At 63.1% G+C, this 18,248-nt stretch overlaps 2 protein-coding genes across 8 annotated transcripts in view; both read right to left on the bottom strand.

Annotated features, from left to right (window-relative positions):
* Positions 1-4,254, bottom strand: part of GPR35 (G protein-coupled receptor 35) — a 35,518-nt gene extending 31,264 nt beyond the window's left edge. The window contains exon 1 of the mRNA XM_005205069.5: positions 3,959-4,254. The gene's annotated coding sequence lies outside the window, so the exon portion shown is untranslated. The remainder of the gene's footprint in view (positions 1-3,958) is intronic.
* A 3,247-nt stretch (positions 4,255-7,501) lies between these two features.
* On the bottom strand, positions 7,502-18,084 carry CAPN10 (calpain 10). Of its 7 annotated transcripts, none has more exons than XM_059885292.1 (13): positions 17,995-18,084; positions 15,365-15,496; positions 13,942-14,138; positions 13,054-13,271; positions 12,047-12,188; positions 11,519-11,685; positions 11,063-11,283; positions 10,351-10,553; positions 10,016-10,271; positions 8,440-8,639; positions 8,227-8,310; positions 8,035-8,080; positions 7,502-7,745 (listed from the first exon to the last, which is right to left on the bottom strand). In XM_059885292.1, exons 2-13 carry the CDS (start codon positions 15,482-15,484, stop codon positions 7,557-7,559), a joined length of 2,043 nt encoding a protein of 680 aa, XP_059741275.1. In that variant the 5' UTR covers positions 15,485-15,496; positions 17,995-18,084; the 3' UTR covers positions 7,502-7,556. The 7 variants fall into 7 exon arrangements, with proteins under 7 accessions (XP_059741275.1, XP_059741276.1, XP_024846093.1 ...); XM_059885293.1 differs by lacking the exon at positions 17,995-18,084 and adding an exon at positions 17,617-17,991 and having other exon boundaries at positions 7,502-7,795; XM_024990325.2 differs by lacking the exon at positions 17,995-18,084 and adding an exon at positions 17,617-17,991.
* Positions 18,085-18,248: the final 164 nt, after the last annotated feature.

Raw genomic sequence — 18,248 nt, 5'->3', positions numbered from 1 at the left:
TCTCCTAGATCTGGACCTGGGACCTAATGGGAAAACATTACAATACGTAGATGACCTACTAATCTGCTTTCCAGATGAGAAAAGTGCCCAACAACATGCAATTCGGGTTCTAAACTTCTTGGCAGAAAGGGGATATAAAGTCTCCCATGCTAAGGCACAGATGGTCGAGACAAAGGTCACTTACCTGGGAGTTCAGATTACACACGGGTCCAGGAGGCTGTCCTCTGATCGGGTACAAGGAATCCTCCAGTTGCCCTCCCCCACGACTCAAAATCAATTGCGAGCTTTCCTGGGGCTAACTGGTTATTGTAGAATCTGGATACCCAACTATAGTCTAATTGCCCAGCCTTTATATGAAAGCTTAAAGGGATGAGATGATTCAATCCCACTGATGTGGCGAACTCCTCAAAGGGAGGCAGAGTCTACACTAAAACAGGCCTTAATTCAGGCACCTGCCTTGAGGTTGCCAGACCCAGAAAAAGCAGTCCAACTTTATGTCCATGAAAGAGAGGGAATAGCCTTGGGAGTGTTAACTCAAAGGTTGGGATCTGAGCCCCAGCCTGTAGCTTACTTATCCAAGAGGCTCGATCCAACTTCCCGAGGTTGGCCCCCCTGCCTTCGAAATCTTGCAGCTATTGCAATCATGATAGAAGATGCTTTAAAACTCTCCTTTGGGGGCAAACTAACTATTTTTACCAGCCACCAAGTAAAACAACTCCTAAATGGGAGAGGCCATTTATGGATGTCTAATCAAAGAATCCTCAGATATCAAGTAATGCTGATGGAAAATCCAGGCCTCACTATATCCCCTTGTGAGGTTCTTAACCCAGCCACCCTCCTCCCTACCCCCGAGGGCTCTCTCCCGTTTCACTCTTGTCTAGAAACCTTGGACCACTGGACAAAACCCCGAGAGGGATTGTCAGAAGATCCTCTGACCAATCCTGGGGAAATCTGGTACACTGATGGAAGCAGCTTTGTCTTGGAGGGAAAAAGAAGAGCTGGGTATGCAGTAGTCTCCAGTTTTGAGACCATAGAGGCTAAGCCTCTGCCACCAGGTACTTCAGCCCAATTAGCTGAGCCCATAGCCCTGACTCGAGCTTTAGAGCTGGGAAAAGGAAAAAGAATAGCCATTTACACTGACTCCAAGTATGCCTTTCTGGTGCTACACGCACATGCGGCTGTTTGGAAAGAAAGGGGCCACTTGACCACCCGAGGGTCCCCAATCAGATATGGTGATCAGATTCTTCGACTCTTGGAGGCAGTCCATCTGCCCACTGAGGTTTCAGTCTCCCACTGTAAAGGACACCAAAAAGGGAACACAGAAGTGGCACAAGGGAACCAAGCAGCTGATCAGGCAGCTAGGAGAGCAGCATTACAGAACCATGACCTGATAGGGATTGCCACCTTAGTTCCACAGGCTAATTTGCCAGAAACTCCTTCATATACTGAAGGTGAGATTCTTAAAGCTAAGAGAGAGGGCTTTCAAGAAGCTCATATGGGGTGGTTCCAAAAGGAGGGACTCCTTTTTCTGCCTGGAAGCCTCCAATGGAAGCTGGTTAACTCCTTACATGCCACAACTCATTTAGGAGAAAAGGCCCTCCAAAGATTACTAGAAAGGTCCTTCAGAGGAACAGGCCTCCAAACAACTATAAGGCAGGTGGTCTCCTCTTATCCCACTTGCAGGGGACCCGGGTTTGATTCCTGGCAGGGAACTAGGTCCCACGTGCCACAACTAAAAAGCCCATGTGCCACCACTAAGACCCAGGGCAGCCAAATACACAGATAAATATTTTTTTAAAAATTAGACAAAGATATTATTACAAGAAAACTATAGATCAACATCATGCCTGAACACAGACACAAAAATCCTTAATAAAATATTAGCTTGGGACTTCCCTGGTGGCCCCGTGGTTAAGAATTCACCTTTCAATGCAACGGACTCAGGTTCAATCCCTGGCTGGTGAGGTAGAGCCCAAGTGCTCTGGGGCAACTGAGCCCACAAATCACGACTAGAGAAGCCTGAGTACTGCAACGAAGAGCCAACACGGCCAAAACAGAAGACTTAGCTGATTGAATCCAGTGCAGAAAACAAATAATCCACCATGAATAAGTATCCCAGGATTACAAAGCTTAATTTAACATGAGACTGTCAATCTGTGTAATTCACTATGCTAATGAAATAAAAGAGAACATATAATCCTCTCAATAGAAGCAAAAAAATGATTCTACAAAATTCAACACTCATTTATGATAGAAACAGCCAGTAAAGTAGGAATGGAAACCAGAATGCTCAAAACCACAAAACATTTTTGAGAGAAATAAAGAAGATCTCAGAAACAGAGAGCTACACCATGCTCCTGGATTGGAGGGTCCTGGTTCTCCTTGCGGCGGTCTGGACAGCCAGGCTGATTGAGCAGCAAGCGTCGTGTGTGAGCTTTGCTTCCAAGGAACTGCAGCTCAGTCCACTCCCTCGGCCCTCACCCCTCGTCGGCTGCCAGCAGGACGCCCTGCTGTCTCCCTTGGAAGAATGCAGCAGCCTTCTGGCCGGGCCCTCCCTCCAGTCCGTTACTGAGATTTCAACCAGACACGTGCCAAACAGGCACACACCTGGCCCTACTCAAAACTGGGCCGGAGACCAAGCTCCTCCCGCGGCCTGAGGCCTCACTTCCGCCCTCCGCCCTCCGCTCTCCCCATGCGCCCCAGGCCACTCTCTGCAGGCATGCTCCATGCACTGAGGGTGCCCGATCCTCCCAGCCCTGCTCTGCAGCTGGCTACCCCAGTTGAGTCGAAGACCACCCACCCCCACCGCCACCCCCTGCGTCATCTGTCACCTCACTGCCAGGCCTCTCTGGTGACCTTGTGAAGACCCTGTCATCTGTCACCCCACGTCAGGCCTCTCTGGTGATCTTGTGCACACCGTCCTGCCTGCCTGGAGGGCAGGGACACCAAGACCTCGTCCTCACGTCCTCACAGAGTGGCTTTAGAATGAATGGGCCAGGAGAGCAGGGTGGTGGACAGGGCTGTGCCGATGCCGGCGGGTCCCCTCTGTAAGGCTAGGACTGAGGGGTGAGCCCACAGGACTTACACACGCATGCCTCAGCAACCCAGCGTCACTCCTGCCCAGGCCCCGGACCCTGCAGGGGACCCTCAGGGGTCTGCCCAAGCCAGTGCTGGAGCCTTGCCCAGCAGCCTCACCTCCTGGGTTGTTTATGAAGGACCAGGAGTCCCAGGCGCCTGAGCCGTGCCCTGGCCGCGCCTTTGTGTAGGGCATGGGGGAGTTAGGACATTGTGCACAGGCATGCTCCTGAGCAAACCTCCATGGCCAGTGTCTGAGGGACCCTGAGCAAGCCAGCTCCCATGCCATTCTCAGGGCCGTGCTGTCTGGGCCCCAGCAGCCTGCACTTGCTGGGAATCAGAGGAATGGCCTGAAGGTCACTGCACAGACCGGACCCGCCCCAGGCTGCAGCCAGAACCCACGGCCGCCTCTGAGCTCCCCTGTGAGGAGAGGACCCCGGGAGGGGAGGGATGGGACCGGGGCTGCAGAGCTGAGCACTCCGCCGACTGGCGGGCCCTGCCCGCCTGCAAAGCTTGTCCTCAAAGCTAGAAAAGACTGCGTCTGATGGAGCAGCCATGTCCAAGGCCGAGTGCTGGGGTCATAAAGCCCAGAGGGTCCTCGGGAACAAAATGACTTCTCCCTTCATTTCAAAACACAGTAAAAGCTAGGATGAATCTGTTAAATATCATGGAAGCAAAAGAAATTCAGTAGAACCAGATGAGGCAGACATGGGGCACTTAGCCAGGCATGCTTGTGAATGGAGACAGACAGACAGACAGACAGGAAAAAGTGCCTGGAGCATCTGAGAGCCTTGGCCCTGGCCTGGCTGGCCGCGTCCTGCCTCCTGCCCAGGACGTCCTGCCCTGACACCTGCTTTCAGGGAGCTAGGGTCTTGATACTCACCCTAGAAGCTCTGCCTCCCCCAAGCTGACCTCGCCTGGGGAGGAAGGGAGGGTGGGGAGAGAGGAGGTCCAGGGTTGAGACTGGGGTGGACTTGGCTCCCACCGAGGAGGCACTGCCCGCTGAGTCCGGAGCAGGAAGTGAAGACCGCAAGGAAACTCAGGCAGGCGTTTGGGGCAAAGTCTGCTGGGAAAGCCGGGAAAGGAGGCGCCCGCCCCTGCACCTAGACCCGCCCACCTGGGTCAGCCAGGAGACGTGCCCAGGAGGGAGGCGGTCTTCACCACCCGCATGCCCACAGATCGGGGACCCCAGGAGGGCCCCGGCCCTGGACACAGCCCTGGGCTCCGTGCAGGGTCCTCAGCTTGGCGCGGGTTCCGTGGAGCCCAGAGCAGGGCCTGGCTCTGTGTCAGTCAGTGTGGCAGAGGGCGGGGGCAGCAGTGGGCCTGCCCGGGGCCCCAGGCCCTCCCAGAGCCTGGGGTCCCGCCTTCTGCAGCCCCATTCCGCCCGGGAACTCTGCGCTGGGCCTGGGGGTGGGAATCAGATGTGATACTAGACGGGCTAATGCATCAGGACCTCCTCAGGATGAGGATGCTAATGCATCAGGACCTCCACCCTGGGCGGGAGGGGATGGGCTCAGACGGTGGGGACCTCGGGCTGCAGGTCCCTGTCCCTCGTCAGCAGGCCTGGAGCTACCCCAGCAGGCACGTCCAGATCGAGGACTCCAGGGCAAACCAAAGGGGAAGAGTCTGGACACGGGACGGGCAGAGCCTGCACACTTGCAGCAAGGACACTGGAGCCCAGAGAATACGAGCTGCTCTGTGACGGCTCAGCTAGGAGGCGGTGCCCCACCTGGAACCGGCCTGCCCGGCACGGAGGCTGGCCTGGGGAAGGAAAGGCCCCTCAGCTCAGCTGGCCGGTGCCTCTTGTGAAGGGAGGGCACAACAGCTGGGGCAGGCCCAGGGGCTGACGGTGGGAGGGGGCCTGCTGCGAGGGGCACGGAGACTGCCCCCGATGGCGCCCTGCCTCTGCACGCTGACACCGCCTCCTCTGGCTCAGAGGGCAAGGCCGGTACCAGCTGTCCCCGGCGGTGGCCGCCTTCCACCTGCGGTGGCCGTGGCCCTGGCCTTGACCCGACCCCGCCGTGGGACCTGGACGGCCCAAGGGGAACCAAGGAAAACCATGGGCCACCCTGCCGGCTCCTGGGGAAAAGCTGGCAGCATTCTGCCCTCCTGGGGTTCTAGTGCCCCACCCCCGCCCCGCCCCAGGGGTGAAGGGCTGATGGTGACAGGCGATGGGCAGCATCTTACTTTTCAGGCTTCTTTGGAAGGGGGCTGATCTGCAGGGCCCATGCCTGAAGCCCCGGCTCTCTGTTCTCACTGAAGTCACCAGCCTCCCAGGACCAAGTAGGGAAGGAAAGGGGATGGTAAATGACACAGCCGAGACGCAGTGGCTGGCTCGAGGGCGCCCCCAGACGGGCCGGGGGAGCAGGCAGCCAGGGCTGGCCCGAGGGAGCGGCGTGCGGCACGGGCTGGCTCGCAGTGACACTGGTCATCTGGGCAGGGCCGTCAGGCAGGGGTGAGCTGGCCGACCGCAGAGGCCTCTGAGGCGGGGGGTACCTGCGGGTCTGGAGAGATTCCCTGCCCCCCGTCCCCCGGGCCTCTCCCCCGCTGATCTCAGGACGAGTTCTGCTTTGAGGCAGCGGCAGTTGCAAACAGCACACCCTTTGAGGCTTAGGGAGAAGTTCCACCCCAGGGAAGCCCTCGGCCGAGGCCCGGGGCCAAGAGAAAACCCCGCAGGCCTGGGGCTTAACCACAGACGCTGATGTCTCCAACTCTGGGAGCTGGACGCCCGAGGTCAGGCCCAGGCCAGTCTGGTTCCTGGCGAAGGCCCCGTCCTGGATTGCAGGCGGCCACTTCTGTGTGCTCACATGAAGCTCTGCTTTCTTCTCAGGATGCCTGAGGTTAACACCTGCCCGGGAGACCTGTGTTTCAGCCCCACGCGGGCCCCCGGGTGCACACATCAGATCTCCTTCCCTTGTAAACATCCTGCACCCCAAACTTGTCTCAGCGTCAGCCTCTGAGGTCTGAGAAGAGGCGATACCGTGCGGTTTGGAGCTGGGTTACCCACTGGCCCTGGGGGCAGGGAGACGGCAGCCCTGGCACAGGGGTGGTCTCGTCCTGTCCGGGCGCTGTTTGACCAGGTGGGTCGGGGAGGGGCGGAGGGAACAGTGGGTTTGAGATGCAGGAACAGGAGCAGCTGCAGGGGATGGGCCAGGAGGCTGGGGCCAGAGGTGAGGCCACCGCTGGCCACAAGAGGAGCAGCCCCAGAGCAGGACAGGAGCAGGCCTGGGCCCGCTGACTGCAGAGGTGGTCGGGCCCCAGAGGAAGGCCGCCTTCCCCAGCGAGTGTGCACAACAGACTCCCCACCTGCCGCCACCACCAGCCCGCAGGCCCTCGCTCCGTGGCTGTGCTCAGGGAGAGGCAGGGAGGACCAGGCTGCAGGAACTCAGGCCCGCAGCTGACACTGCCCCCAAGCCGCGGTGGGACACAGAGAGCTGCTGACCATGGACCCCCGCCAGGACCGCTCATGGTGGGCGATGGGGTCACTTCCTGGTCTCCAAGCACGAAACTGGGACGGCCACGTGCAGACATCCAACTCCCTCTCTGGGGTTGGAGGGCAGGCAGGAAGGCCAAGGGTGAGACTGACGCCTCTGCCCCGCCGCCCAGACGACAAATCATAGACGGTACCTTGGGGAGGGTGGGGACGGGGACCCCTCGAGGCCCTGAAGCTGCGGGGCGGTCCCCTCAGGGGCAGTGGTCCCACCCTATCACCCCGACTCAGAACCAGGGTTTCCCGAGCACGCCACCTGCTCCCAGGGAGCCACAGGCTCGCGGTGCGGCCTCGAGGGTGCAAGTCAGGAATGGGTGGGAAGACTTCCCTCCAGGACCAGAGGCCCTGCAGCACCTCCCAAGAAACGACATTGTAACTTGGGACAAGGAGCCCAACAGGCCAGGCACCCTGACCACGGTGACAACACGGTGCAGAGTCGGGGGACACATGGGGACAGGAGACACGCCAGGCCAAGGTCAGGGCCCCCACTCCAGAGGCTTAGGGTTAGGGGGCCCGGGGCCGAGGCCCGCAGGGACACCCCCGCTGAGTCACGGGCAGAGGACTGCAGTTCCGACACGGCCACTGGGCATTGGACAGCGTCCACCCCTGAGCGCCACCGGCCAGGACAGGAGACTGGACGTGGAGTGGGGGTGACCTGTGTGGACGGGAACCCTCCAGCTCCTGCCCAAAACCTGCTGTGCACCCGCCTCCTCACCACCCGTCCACCCCTGAGCGCCACTGGGCAGGAGACAGACTGGACACGGCGGGGAGACCTGTGTGGACGGGCACCCTCCAGCTCGTGCGCCCACCTTCTCACCACCTGCCATGTCCTCCCCTCACCAGCCCCGCCCCGGCCCCTGATCATCCTCTGAGTGTCAGCGGCCGGTGGGAGCCCCCACCTGCTTCTGCTGGCCACCTGAACCGGCTGGACGCTGCTCGGTGCTCATGTTTATTTATAAACTGGATCCTAAAAACGTTTCTAACAAACAGTTCAAATAACGTGTGTCCCGACGCGCTCTGTCCACTGTACGGCTTGTTTCTCGGGCAGTGGAGAGACTGCATGGAGGATTCCGGGAGGCTCAGCCACGAGGACCCTGGTGCCCTTCCTGTGGCTCCCGCTGGACTGCAGGGCTGCTGCTCCTGGGACACGTGCAGGCTGGTCACTGTGGGTCACCAGAGCCTGCAAGCATGGTCAGCCACTCAGGCTTTCATCACCGCCATGAAGGAGGCCTGCGGGAGGAGGGCACGAGGGCTGGGAGGCGCTGCCCTGGCTGGCAGGAGACCAGCCTCACCTACTGCAGGCCCGCCACCACCCTGAGAATCTCTGCCTGGGGCTCCCGGCAGGGGGACAAGGGCCCCTCCTGTCCCAGGGCCCAGCCCAGCCTGCGGGGTGGCTGCTGGGAGGGGCTGGGAGGCAGCTAAGACCCCAGGGCACTGGGAGGGCCCTCCCCTCTGCACCCAACACACACCTCCTGGAGGGGCTGCCCCAGCATCTCCTGGCTGTGAATGGAGCGCCTGCAGGAGAGGAGGCCACTGTCACCCTGGGCCTCCCCGCACCCCGAGGGTGTGGGGTGGGGGACAGTGAGCTCCAGGCCCCTCACCCTGGGCCTCCCCGCACCCTGGGGCATGGGGTGGGGGGCAGTGAGCTCCAGGCCCCTTACCCTGGGCCTCCCCGCACCCCGGGGCGTGGTGTGGGGGGCAGTGAGCTCCAGGCCCGTCGGCTCTCCTCCCACAGGCCTCGTGCTCTGCGGGGCAGGTGCGAGTCAGGCTGTGCGGGTGACTGGGAGACACCTTGGGGTGGGAGTGCTGGGGACACGCCCCACACCCACACACAGCCGCGTGCACAGGCGCACACGTGCAGCCCCGGCGCCCACCTGTCGATTCTGGTCTCCACAGTCAACGTGAAAGCGCCCTCTGTGTCCGGCAGGTAGGTGGAGGGCACGATGCGGTAGGCGCCAGCGGGCAGGTGGCAGAGCCGGCTCACCTCCTGGGCGTAGCAGTGCGGCACGCAGCTCAGCAGAGGCTCCTGCAGCAGCAGGGAGGGTGCGTCCTGGCCCCCGCCGTCCGCCGGAACCTAGGGGAGGCCGGGGCTCAGACAGCAGGCCCGCCTGTGGGCGAGCAGACCGGCTGCGGCAGCCAGGACCGCAAAGGCCTGTCCTCTTCCTGCAGCCTCGACCCAGCTTCCTTCCCAGTGGGGCTGCCCTGGCTGGGGGCAGCCGGCAGTTGGCCTGGCCCTCGTCACACGCCAGGCCCCTCACGGGGCCCCACTGCCCACATGGCCCCCTGCCTGGGGACCTGCAGAAGTGCCGCTGTGCCGGCCACCCCGGGCGGGCATCTCACTGTCGTCTGTGCCCTGGCCCTTCTCTCGAAGCCCCTGGGCACCGGCCCCGGGTGGCCTGAGTGGAGCATGGCCACAGTGTGGTGCCCACGGCTGTCGGGACCCCAAGGGCACAGGAGCTTCTCGAGAAGAGCCGCCCCCACCAAGGCCCCACGACAGCATGGCTCTGGGCCACCTTCCGGCCACACCCTCCTCGGTGCACCGGCCCCTGCCCAGCCCCATCCTCAAGCGGGGCCCCCAGAAGGGGTGGGGAGTCTGTGACCTCTGGCATTCACCTCCCCCTCAATACTCCAACTGCAGGTCTGCAAAGGACATCCTGCCTGTATTTCAGAAGGGCAGACAGGCCGGGAAGGCACTCTGGGTGGCGCTGTGAGCCCCTGGCCTTCTCGCGGCTGCCTGCCACCCGACCCTGGGTGGCCCCAGGACCCAGGGCCAGTCTCCCCTCTGTGGGGCCCCAGCTCCCGCTGTGCATGGCTGGGGAAATGGCACTCTCTCCCGAGAGCCTCCCTTCTCTCCTGCCTGGGACTCCACCCGCCTTGAGCTCCTGGGCTCTGAGCGCCTTGGGACCCCGCTCTAAGTCTCCTTTCTGGTCCAGAAGCCCTCATGGGCAGGTAGAGCATCTGTATGTCCTGTCTGAGGCGGTGTGGGCCACCCCTCCCTCCCTGCTTGTCCCCACGAGAACAGGTCCCTGCTGGTCCAGGCACTTGGTGGGTGGGGGGCCGGGGATTCATGTGGCCTTCGGGAGGCTCCTGCTCAACCCTGTGCCCAGAGCGTCCTGTGGGGGCTCCTGGCTGGAAGCACAGATCTGGGGGCAGCTCAGGACTCAGGTGGGCTTCCCTGGTGGCTCAGCTGGTAAAGAACCCGCCTGCAGTGCAGGAGGCCTGGGTTCGATCCCTGCGTTGGGAAGCTCCCCTGGAGAAGGGAACGGCTCCCCCTCCGGTGTTCTGGCCTGGAGAGTTCAGGTCGCACAGAGTCGGACATGGCTGAGCCACTTCCACACCTCACACGGGGCCCGGGTGTGCAGCTGCTCTGAGCCCGGGTGAGTGGACAGGCCTGCCCGAGCTGCCCGGTGACCCTGGGGCCCCGGGCCCCACGCGCCTCCCGCCGCCTGCCTGGAAGACGTGGAAGCCGATGGGGAGGCACTGGAGGTCGCGGCAGTGCTGGCGCAGGGAGATGCGCACGCAACGCGGGCCCGCGCCCTGCGGCACCGACAGCGGGAAGCGGGGGTTGCTGGGGTAGGAGGCGAAGTTGCGGCTGCCCCCCGCGGTCCGGCCGGCCCTCCAGGAGCCCCGCAGTCGCACGGTCTCCCACTCGCCCGCTGGCGGCACCTCCCGGGGGCCGGGGCTCGGGGCGGCTGGCTGGACGGCGCTGCGGGGACAAGCAGGAGGCGCCGGTGAGCGAGACGCCAGCGCGGAACCGCCCCGCCCCGCCCCGGCCCGCCCCTCACCTGAGCGCGACTCTCCCGGTGGAGAAGACCCGGAGCAGGAACTGCCCCGGAACGTCCTTCAGGAAGGTGCTGGGCACGGCCAGGTAGAAGCCCGGGCTGAGCTCACAGCGCAGGTGCACCTCGCGATCGTAGGCGTGGCATGCGGTGCCCGCAACGGGGGGCGCGGACAGGGCCCTGGGCAGGTTGACCCGCCGCTTCTCCACCTGCAGGGAGGCCCCGGAGCGCCCGTCAGAGCCGGGGGCCCCACCCTGGAGTACCCAGGCCTTCGGGTCCCTCCCTGAGAACCTGCAGCTGAGTCCCACGTGAAATACACGTGCCGGTAAAGACACGTGGCTGATGCCATCTGGGCCTGCCAGGCTTGCCAGCAATGCTGTGACCCAAGACACCGGGACCTCCCATCCGCATTGGAGGGGAGGGGGTGAGGGAGCGGACAGGACCTCCCAGGGGCATGTGCGCAGAGCCACGGCTGGACCGCCCCCTGGAGCCCTCCCAGCAGCTCTGCTCACTGGAGGGCCCCCCCCCACCCGCCACCCGCCACCCGCCACCCGCACCCGCCAGGCTGCTTCCATGCTGTGTGCCTTTGGCCAGAAGACACAGCCAGGCTGGGGGAAGGAGGCGAGTCCCGTGGACTCAGATCTGCCGGGGTGGGGGTGGAAAGGGGACTTGGGGGGCTCCGGGGGCTCAGGCCTCCATGTCCCACGGGCAGGGCTACCTTCCAGAGGTGCAGGCCCACGGCCTGGTAGTCTCTGCCTGGGCGGCCGGCTGCGCGCACCCGCGGCCTCTGCAGGACGCCCACGTACACCTCGCTGGGCTCGCAGACCCGCAGCCAGAACTTGGGGTTGCTGGGGAAGCCGCTGTTGTTCCGGCAGCCTCCTGCCGACTGGCCCTTGACCCAGGCCCCGGGCAGCTCCTGAGTGTGGCACAGCACCTTTCCTGGGCGGGGATGCGCCGCTCAGACGCGGGGATGGGGTCCCCCTCACGCCCCCAGCCCCACTTTGGCGTCAGGACCCCTGCACCGTGAGGATATCCCACCCGGCCACCTGTCCCCCCCGGGGCAGCGGGGATGGGACCATCGCTCCGCCCTCAAGAGAAGCCGGAGTGGGGCGAGAGTGGAGCCGGTGGCCCGCCCCACTTCAGAGGGCGGGCGGTTTGCCTGGGCCTCCCTCACCTGAGTGCAGGCTCTGCAGGTGGCCAGCCTCCGTGCTGGGGAAGCCGATAGTGACCTCGTCAAACTCCCGCAGAAACTCGTCCTCCTCCACCCAGAACTCCCCGTCCTGCAGCTGCGACAGCAGCTCCGCCTGGGCCGCCGGCTCAACCTGGCTCCACCCTTCACCCCTGCAAGGAGCCCCCTTCAGCGGAGCAGAGGCCCGGGAGCAAGCGCCCACCTGCAGCCCAGGGGGCATCCTCCGTCCGTGGGTGCCCTCAGGACAGGCCCCAGCCCTCAGCGTCGCTGGGGTCCCGGGGCCCAGCACGAAGCCAGCCTCCCAAGGCCGTCTGGGGCCCTGCACAGAGCAGGCAGCCCACGAGCAGGTGCCAAGGGGGCTGTGCCAGAGACCAAGCAAACACTGTCCTGACCACGGTCCAAGCCGCAGGCACCGGGCACGCGCACGGTCGAGACGGCTCTTGGCCACGGTGCCCCCCGCCCTCCACGGCCCACACGGGCAGAGTGAGGCCCAGAGCGCCCGCTTGCACTCACCCCTCCCTCCAGGGCCCCTGCCAGCACCGCCGGCCCCAGGGGTTCTGAATGCGCAGCAGCAGGACGCTCCGGCCGGCCAGATCCTGGAGCTCTCGCAGATCCGACACGATGAAAGCATGAAACTCACCCAGCTCCCGGGTCCCTGGGGGAGGAACAGCCGCAAGGTCCACACCGAGCGGACACAGGCCTGCCTCCTTGCCCGGGACACACGGCCGCCGTCTGCAGTGCACAGGCGCAGTGTCCTGACCATGGCGGGCAAGTCAACCGGGGCGTGACCTGGTCCAGCGAGGCGCCAGCGGGAGCACCTGGCCTTGGATTTGGGCTCAGCTGCCACCAGGCCTGCAAACCGCCTTCTCTGGGCCTCGGTCCTCGCCCGGATGACACTTAGGACAAAAGTCCTGTTATAAAAATAATCTTAAACATGAAAGCAATTGTGCGCAAAGATGCTCACTGTGATGTCATCTCTAACAACGTGAAACTGGAAAGACCATAAATACGGGTCTGTAAGGGACGGACTCAGAGAAACACGGCAGATTCAGGGATTACGTAGGATCCTGACAGAGTCCACGCAGCGCACAGAGCGATACATGACACAGGACACGTGCGTCTCGTGAAGAAAGCAGCTGAGAAAGGGCACTGACGAGTCAGAGCGGTCAAGTTTGGGTGACTTTTTCTTTCAACAGACTTGCTTCATGAGCACGTGTATCACCAGAGTGGAGACCTGAGCACTGGTTTTGCCCGGTCACCAGCGGGGCCAGAGATGGTGCCACCACTCTGCGTCCTGGGGGCCCCAGTGCAGACGCCCCTCTCACCCTGGAGGCCAGTCCTGGTCAAGGGAAGGTGGGACACTGCCCTCCGGAGAAGCCCGGTCAGGAGGGAAGGGCACACCTGGGATACCAGCTCTGAGGACAGAGGTCCTCTCTCGACTCAGTCCCAACAGGACCTGGCTACAAAGCTCCGGCAGGAAGCAGCAAGGGCTCAGGCGCGCAGGCTGAGCTCCACCCTACCTGTCCTGGGGCTGAGCACCGAGCAGCTCAGCAGACAGCGGTCCTTCAAGCTGAGCAGCTGCCGGCAAGTCCTGCGTTCTGCACCGCGGGGCCCGTCCTGCTGGCCACTGGATCCGGCCACGTCCTTCAGGTTCCACCTTTCGGCCAGGCCACCAGTGAGGTCCACCAGGGCATCTGCCACCTGCCCCGCCCACAGCTGTTCATAGGAGCCGTGGACCCTGGGGAGACGGCCAGGCGGCGTGAGGCCCGGCACTGGGCCCCCAGCCCTCCTGTCCCCCCTGGCCTGCCTCTGACCCACCTCGATCACCTCTCTTTCTGCCCCACCCTGTCCCCACCACGTCCAGGCACAAGCTCGCCTCCAGGGCACAAGGCCCACGCAGGCTCCAGTAGGAGTGGGCACAGTGGCCGTGAGCACACCCCTCCGCCTCTCACGATCAAGGCCCTGGGCCTGACGCGAGGCTTACGGAGAGGCTCACTCCTGCCACGAAGGCCCACCTCCCAACCCAGCCTCCTTCAGCACAACCACCAGTGCGTCCAGGGAGGGCATCCGTGGTCTCAAAACCACAACAGACAACCTTGACGCCTCGGACGCCTCACTCCTTCCCAGCGACCTGCAGAGAGGCCGCCTGTCCCCAGAGAACCAGGTGGGCAGAGAGACTTGTCTCACTTGGGTTTGAGGAAAGAGAGGACAGCGTGCACCCTCTCTTTAGAGGTGACGCCCCCGTGCCTGACCGTGATGTGAGGGCAGGGCAAGGGGGCACGGGCCAAGCCTCAGAGCTGCGGTCTCTGGACGGGCCAGCCCACCCTGGAAGCCCTCAGGGCCCACAAGGGCACTGCGGCCCGGGACCCCTGCCCGCCCGCCCAGCCCCTCCACGCCGGCCGGCGTACTTGGCGTAGACCTTCTCCAGTAAGGGGAGCCAGAACACATCCTCTCTCTGGCACCGGGAGAAGCAGAGTCTCCCTGCAAGACAAGGCAGACGGTCATCTACGGTCACCTCCACCCAGCGTCCAAACTGCCACACTCGGCAGGTGAAGGAGCCCCGGTACGTCTGGTCGAGCCAGCTCGGCTGTCCCGGAGGGAAGACCTAGCGCACGTGGGGGGAGGCAAAAGCAGACGGTGAGAGAAGGCCCAAGGTGGCACGTCCCAGCCCCGGCCAGAGTGTGACCGCGCCGGACGCTGCCCCCCGGCGCGCGCCTGGCTGTCCGACTCGTGTGAACACCACTCGGGGGACAGGAGGTCTCAGACCTTCCAGTGAAAGGTGCCAGGGCCGCTCTGAGCGACCGGCGCCTCCGAAAGCGCTAGCCAGCCATCATGAACTCGCGTCCCCGGGGAGCGCAGGCCCTGAATCCATGACCAACGTGACTTCAGAGGCCTGCGTGGCGGAGGTGGCAGCTACCCCAGCTGCAGCCTGGGCACAGCTCCGCCAGCGCCCGGCCCCTGCTCATGGCTGGGGCTGCGATTCCGGCCCAGGGCTGAGACAGGAGGGGTCTGCACCCAGACGGCCCCATTGCGTCCCAGCTCTGCCCTTGCCAACTGGGACGTGACCGTGGTTTCAGCGCCTTGTTTGTAAGAGGGGGTCCAGGCCAGCAAGGCCTGTGAAAATGAAAGCTGGCAACTGTAGTGGGCTTGGCCCAGCACCGGGGACATGGGAGCCGCTGGGAAAGGGGTCAACACTGCTGCTTTCACTGGTCACACTCAGCCAGGCTGCGAGTGCTCCTGGGGAAGGAGTCTGGGCGGCCTCCTATTCCTGTGGGGTCCGCCTACATCTGAAACAGTTCTAACCACCTTTTGCCAATTGATGTTCAAAATCTATAAGAAAAGAGAACCACCACCCCAACTAGCCAGGAAACTTACTCCAAACCAGCACAGGATCCCTCAACTGGCCCTCTCCTACTTTGGGCTGGCGTGTTTGTCTTTTTCTTCCAAATGCCTGCCAGGGACTTCCCTGGTGGTCGGGGGCTAAGCCTTCATGCTTTCAATGCAGGGGGCTTGGATTTAATTCCTGGTCAAGGAACTAGATCCTACATGCTTCAACTAAAACCCAATGCCGTCAAACTAAAACATATATATACACGTGTGGGTGTGTGCGCGTGCGTGTGTGTGTGTGTGTCTGTGTGTGTCACACATACATGGCTGGCCCAGGGCTCGGGAGATGGTGGAGCAGGTGCAGCAGAAAGCGCCCTGCCAGCCCCTGCGGGAGAGGGGGCCGCTGGGCCTGATGGCGGAGTGCCCTCCCCGCCCCGCTTCCTTCCTACATGGTCAGACAGGGAGAGAGAGGAGGAGAGACAGCCGCGGGCGGCAGGCAGACACCTGGTCCAGGAGGTGGCGGCTCTTCTGCAGGGCGGCGCAGGCACACAGGAACCAGCAGTCCCCCAGCAGCCCTTGCTTCACCTGCCCTTCCTGTGGGCTACCTGCAAACAGCCGGGGCATGGCGCAGATTTCCTGAAATAAGAAAATCGTCCAGAGTGATATCATGCTCGGGAGCTGCCGGGAAACCAAGAGCAGAGGCCTCGTGTGGCAGGGTTGGGGAGGAGCTCTTCCGGGCATCCACGTTGCCTAAGAGGGCACGGGAAATGGCTGGCCTCTTGCGGCCAGTACCCGTCAGCCCCTCCAGGCTGCACATCAGCCTGTCCAGCTTGGATTCTGGGCTCCCTGTCTCCGCCGACCTTCCTTGATTGGCACCCCCCCAACTCTGGACAAATCCCACCACCTTCTTTGTGCAACAGTGAAATGTTGGTTTAGAAAACGGTTTCCCTTTAAATTCACAAAGGCAGGTTTCAAGAGGGTCTTCCGTACCGCTTCTCTACAAGGCTGAGCTCTCCACACCCTAGATGAGTTGACCTTCCTCCTGCTCTCCTGAAAACACCCAGGTCCCTCTGAGCAGCGGCTGCGCCTGGGGCTCCACCGGAAGCCCCCTGGCCTGACCCCTGCTGCTCTCAGTGTCTGAGTCCATACATGCCCCCCCACCCCCAGTCCTGCAGGCGGGATCCCACCAGCACAGGCCTGGGAGAGGAGGCCCGCTGCTTCGATGCCCTGTCCCTGGGCACTGCTTCCCCTCCCGGCGCTTCACTGACCATCTCCTCCGAGAGCTGCTCCCCCCACTTCCTCCCTCCTGTTTCTTACAACACTCCCTTGCTTCCGAGCAGGTCCACAGCCCCAAAACCGCTCTGCATCAGTGTCACCTCCGTGTCGCCACCTCCCACGGGCATCCTCTGTGCTCCTCTTTCCTGACACAGTGGCATAAGAACTGCAGCTCCCCTGTGCCCAACAGCCCCCTTCTGGCATCGACTCCACGTGCTCGGGCTGTCCTCTCCCCTCTCTGCCTGCTGCTTCTCAAGTCTGCTTGTCAAGGCACCTGTGGTTCCTTAAGGCTTGGTTCCAAGCTGTCTCTTCTTCTCTGCCCCTACTTTCTCCAAGATGCCCTCCCAGACTCCAGACAGTAAGCCATCTGTGCGGTCCCTGTTCCCAGGAGCATCATCTAACCCGCTCCTCCTGAGCTCCTGGCTCTCACACCCACTTGCCTACCGTCAGCTCTGCTTGAACCTGTGAGAGCAAAACCCAAGCCTACACTTCCAGCCCACCTCCCGTTTCTGCAGCACATCAGCCAGGACCCCCACCCCACTGGTGCTCAGGCTAGAAATCTAGAAATTCTTGATCCCCTCTTCATCCTCACTCTCTACTTCCAGTTGGTCACTAAGACCTATGAATCCTGGCTTGGACATCTCCCTTAAATCTGCCCATGCCAGAGCCCCAGCCTGAGGCTGTCGCACTAATCTGAGCCCCTGCCTCTTTCTCCAAGGACCACCGCAACGGCCACCTGCACTCTTGCCCTCTGGACACTTGGCTGAAGAGTGAGCTTCTTAAAACAAATCCAACCGAATCACTCCTCTGCTAAAAACACCCCAATGGCCTCCCACTGCACCTAGAGTCCACTGGCCTAGCTGATCAGGCTCGTTGCCCCTTGGAAACAGGCCCTCGGTGCTGTCCAAGGAAAGCCAGTTCTGGCTCTCTTCCAGGGCGGGTGCATGCTGAGGTCTCCACGAAGGCTGGGTGCACTCGGGGAGAACAAGGTTGCTCCGGGGACAGCCTCATTCAGCGGATACTCCATTTCTAAAGCTATCACACAGCACACTGGGCTGGAGCATGCCTCTAAACTGCCACCTTGAGATGTTTACACCTGAAAGGGCATGAGGTTCACCACATGCGTGCAGCGTGCAGAACAAAACGGCTGTGGCTTTGCAGGCTCAGTCTGGCCCTTCCAGAGGAGCAGGAGAAACAGAGCAAGACTGCTTGTGGTCAGAAGAGACCTGCAGACTAGAAGCCCTTCACAGCAGACCCAAGTGGGGCTGAGTTTGCCGTGTGCCGAAGCGCCCAGCTCGCGGGGCCGTGAATCCCCTGCGGAAGGGAGCGCTCTCAGGTGGGGGCTGTGAGCTCGGGTCCAGCACACACGGAGCTGGCTGGGGGATGGGCAGGGGAGCCCTCTCCTGAAGACAGCGGGAAGCGGGCCTGGAAACGCGGCGCGAGACCCCCGAGAGCCCCCCCCCCGCCCCCGCCCGCCCCACCTGGGGCCGCCTCCAGGTGATCTCCTCGCGGAACTGGGCCAGCGGCGTGGAGAAGCTGGAGAAGAGCGAGGAGTCCGAGGCCGGGAAGGCGGCGTCGCGGAAGAGCTCCTTGGCCGGCGCCCGCATCTTGGGCACCCCGGGCGCCCATCTGCAGCCCGCGACCCGGTGCCGAGCGCAGCCGAGCGGGCACGCGGCCCCGGAGGGAAGGGCGAACCGGCCGCGCGCGGTCCCACTTGCCCGCGCCCCCTCGCCCGGCCAGGCTCCGCACCCCCGGCCCCCCAGGCCCCCAGGCCCCCAGCCCCGCGGCACCCACAGCGCCCCCCGGCCCTGGTGCCCGCCCGCCCCGTCGCCCCAGTAACCGTCGTCCCAGCAACCAACCAGGCGCGGCGCTCCTGGTCACGTGGCAGGATGGCCCCTCCCTCCGGGCGCCGGAAGTCGCGTCACCGAGCCGTGCGGCAGTGTTGGTTGTGCCTCTCCTTCCAGGGCTGGGGGGGGGGGGCGCTTGGAGGTGTCTCAGCCGAGACTCACGCCTGGGAGTCCGGCGCCAGCGTCTCCTCGAACCGGTGTGGTTCGGGCTGGGGCGTGGGGACAGCCTCCTGAGGCTGAAGGGACCGGCAAGGCCGCCTCGAACG

This window comes from Bos taurus, chromosome 3, assembly GCF_002263795.3.
Source record: "Bos taurus isolate L1 Dominette 01449 registration number 42190680 breed Hereford chromosome 3, ARS-UCD2.0, whole genome shotgun sequence".
In the NCBI taxonomy this organism is placed as follows: Eukaryota; Metazoa; Chordata; class Mammalia; order Artiodactyla; family Bovidae; genus Bos; species Bos taurus.
The sequence above is the reverse complement of the archived record's forward strand: the minus strand, read 5'-3'. Positions and strand labels throughout refer to the sequence as shown.

What these genes read in the sequence shown, in the direction of transcription:
- CAPN10 (XM_024990325.2), bottom strand. Translation starts at nt 17,742, where the DNA reads ATGCGGGCGCCGGCCAAGGAGCTCTTCCGCGACGCCGCCTTCCCGGCC. An exon ending in CCTGCAGAGCCTGCACTCAG is followed by an intron (nt 11,284 to 11,518) that starts GTGAGGGAGGCC and finishes ATCCCCGCCCAG; the next exon opens with GAAAGGTGCTGTGCCACACT. An exon ending in TCGGCTTCCACGTCTTCCAG is followed by an intron (nt 8,640 to 10,015) that starts GCAGGCGGCGGG and finishes GGCCTCCCCTAG; the next exon opens with GTTCCGGCGGACGGCGGGGG.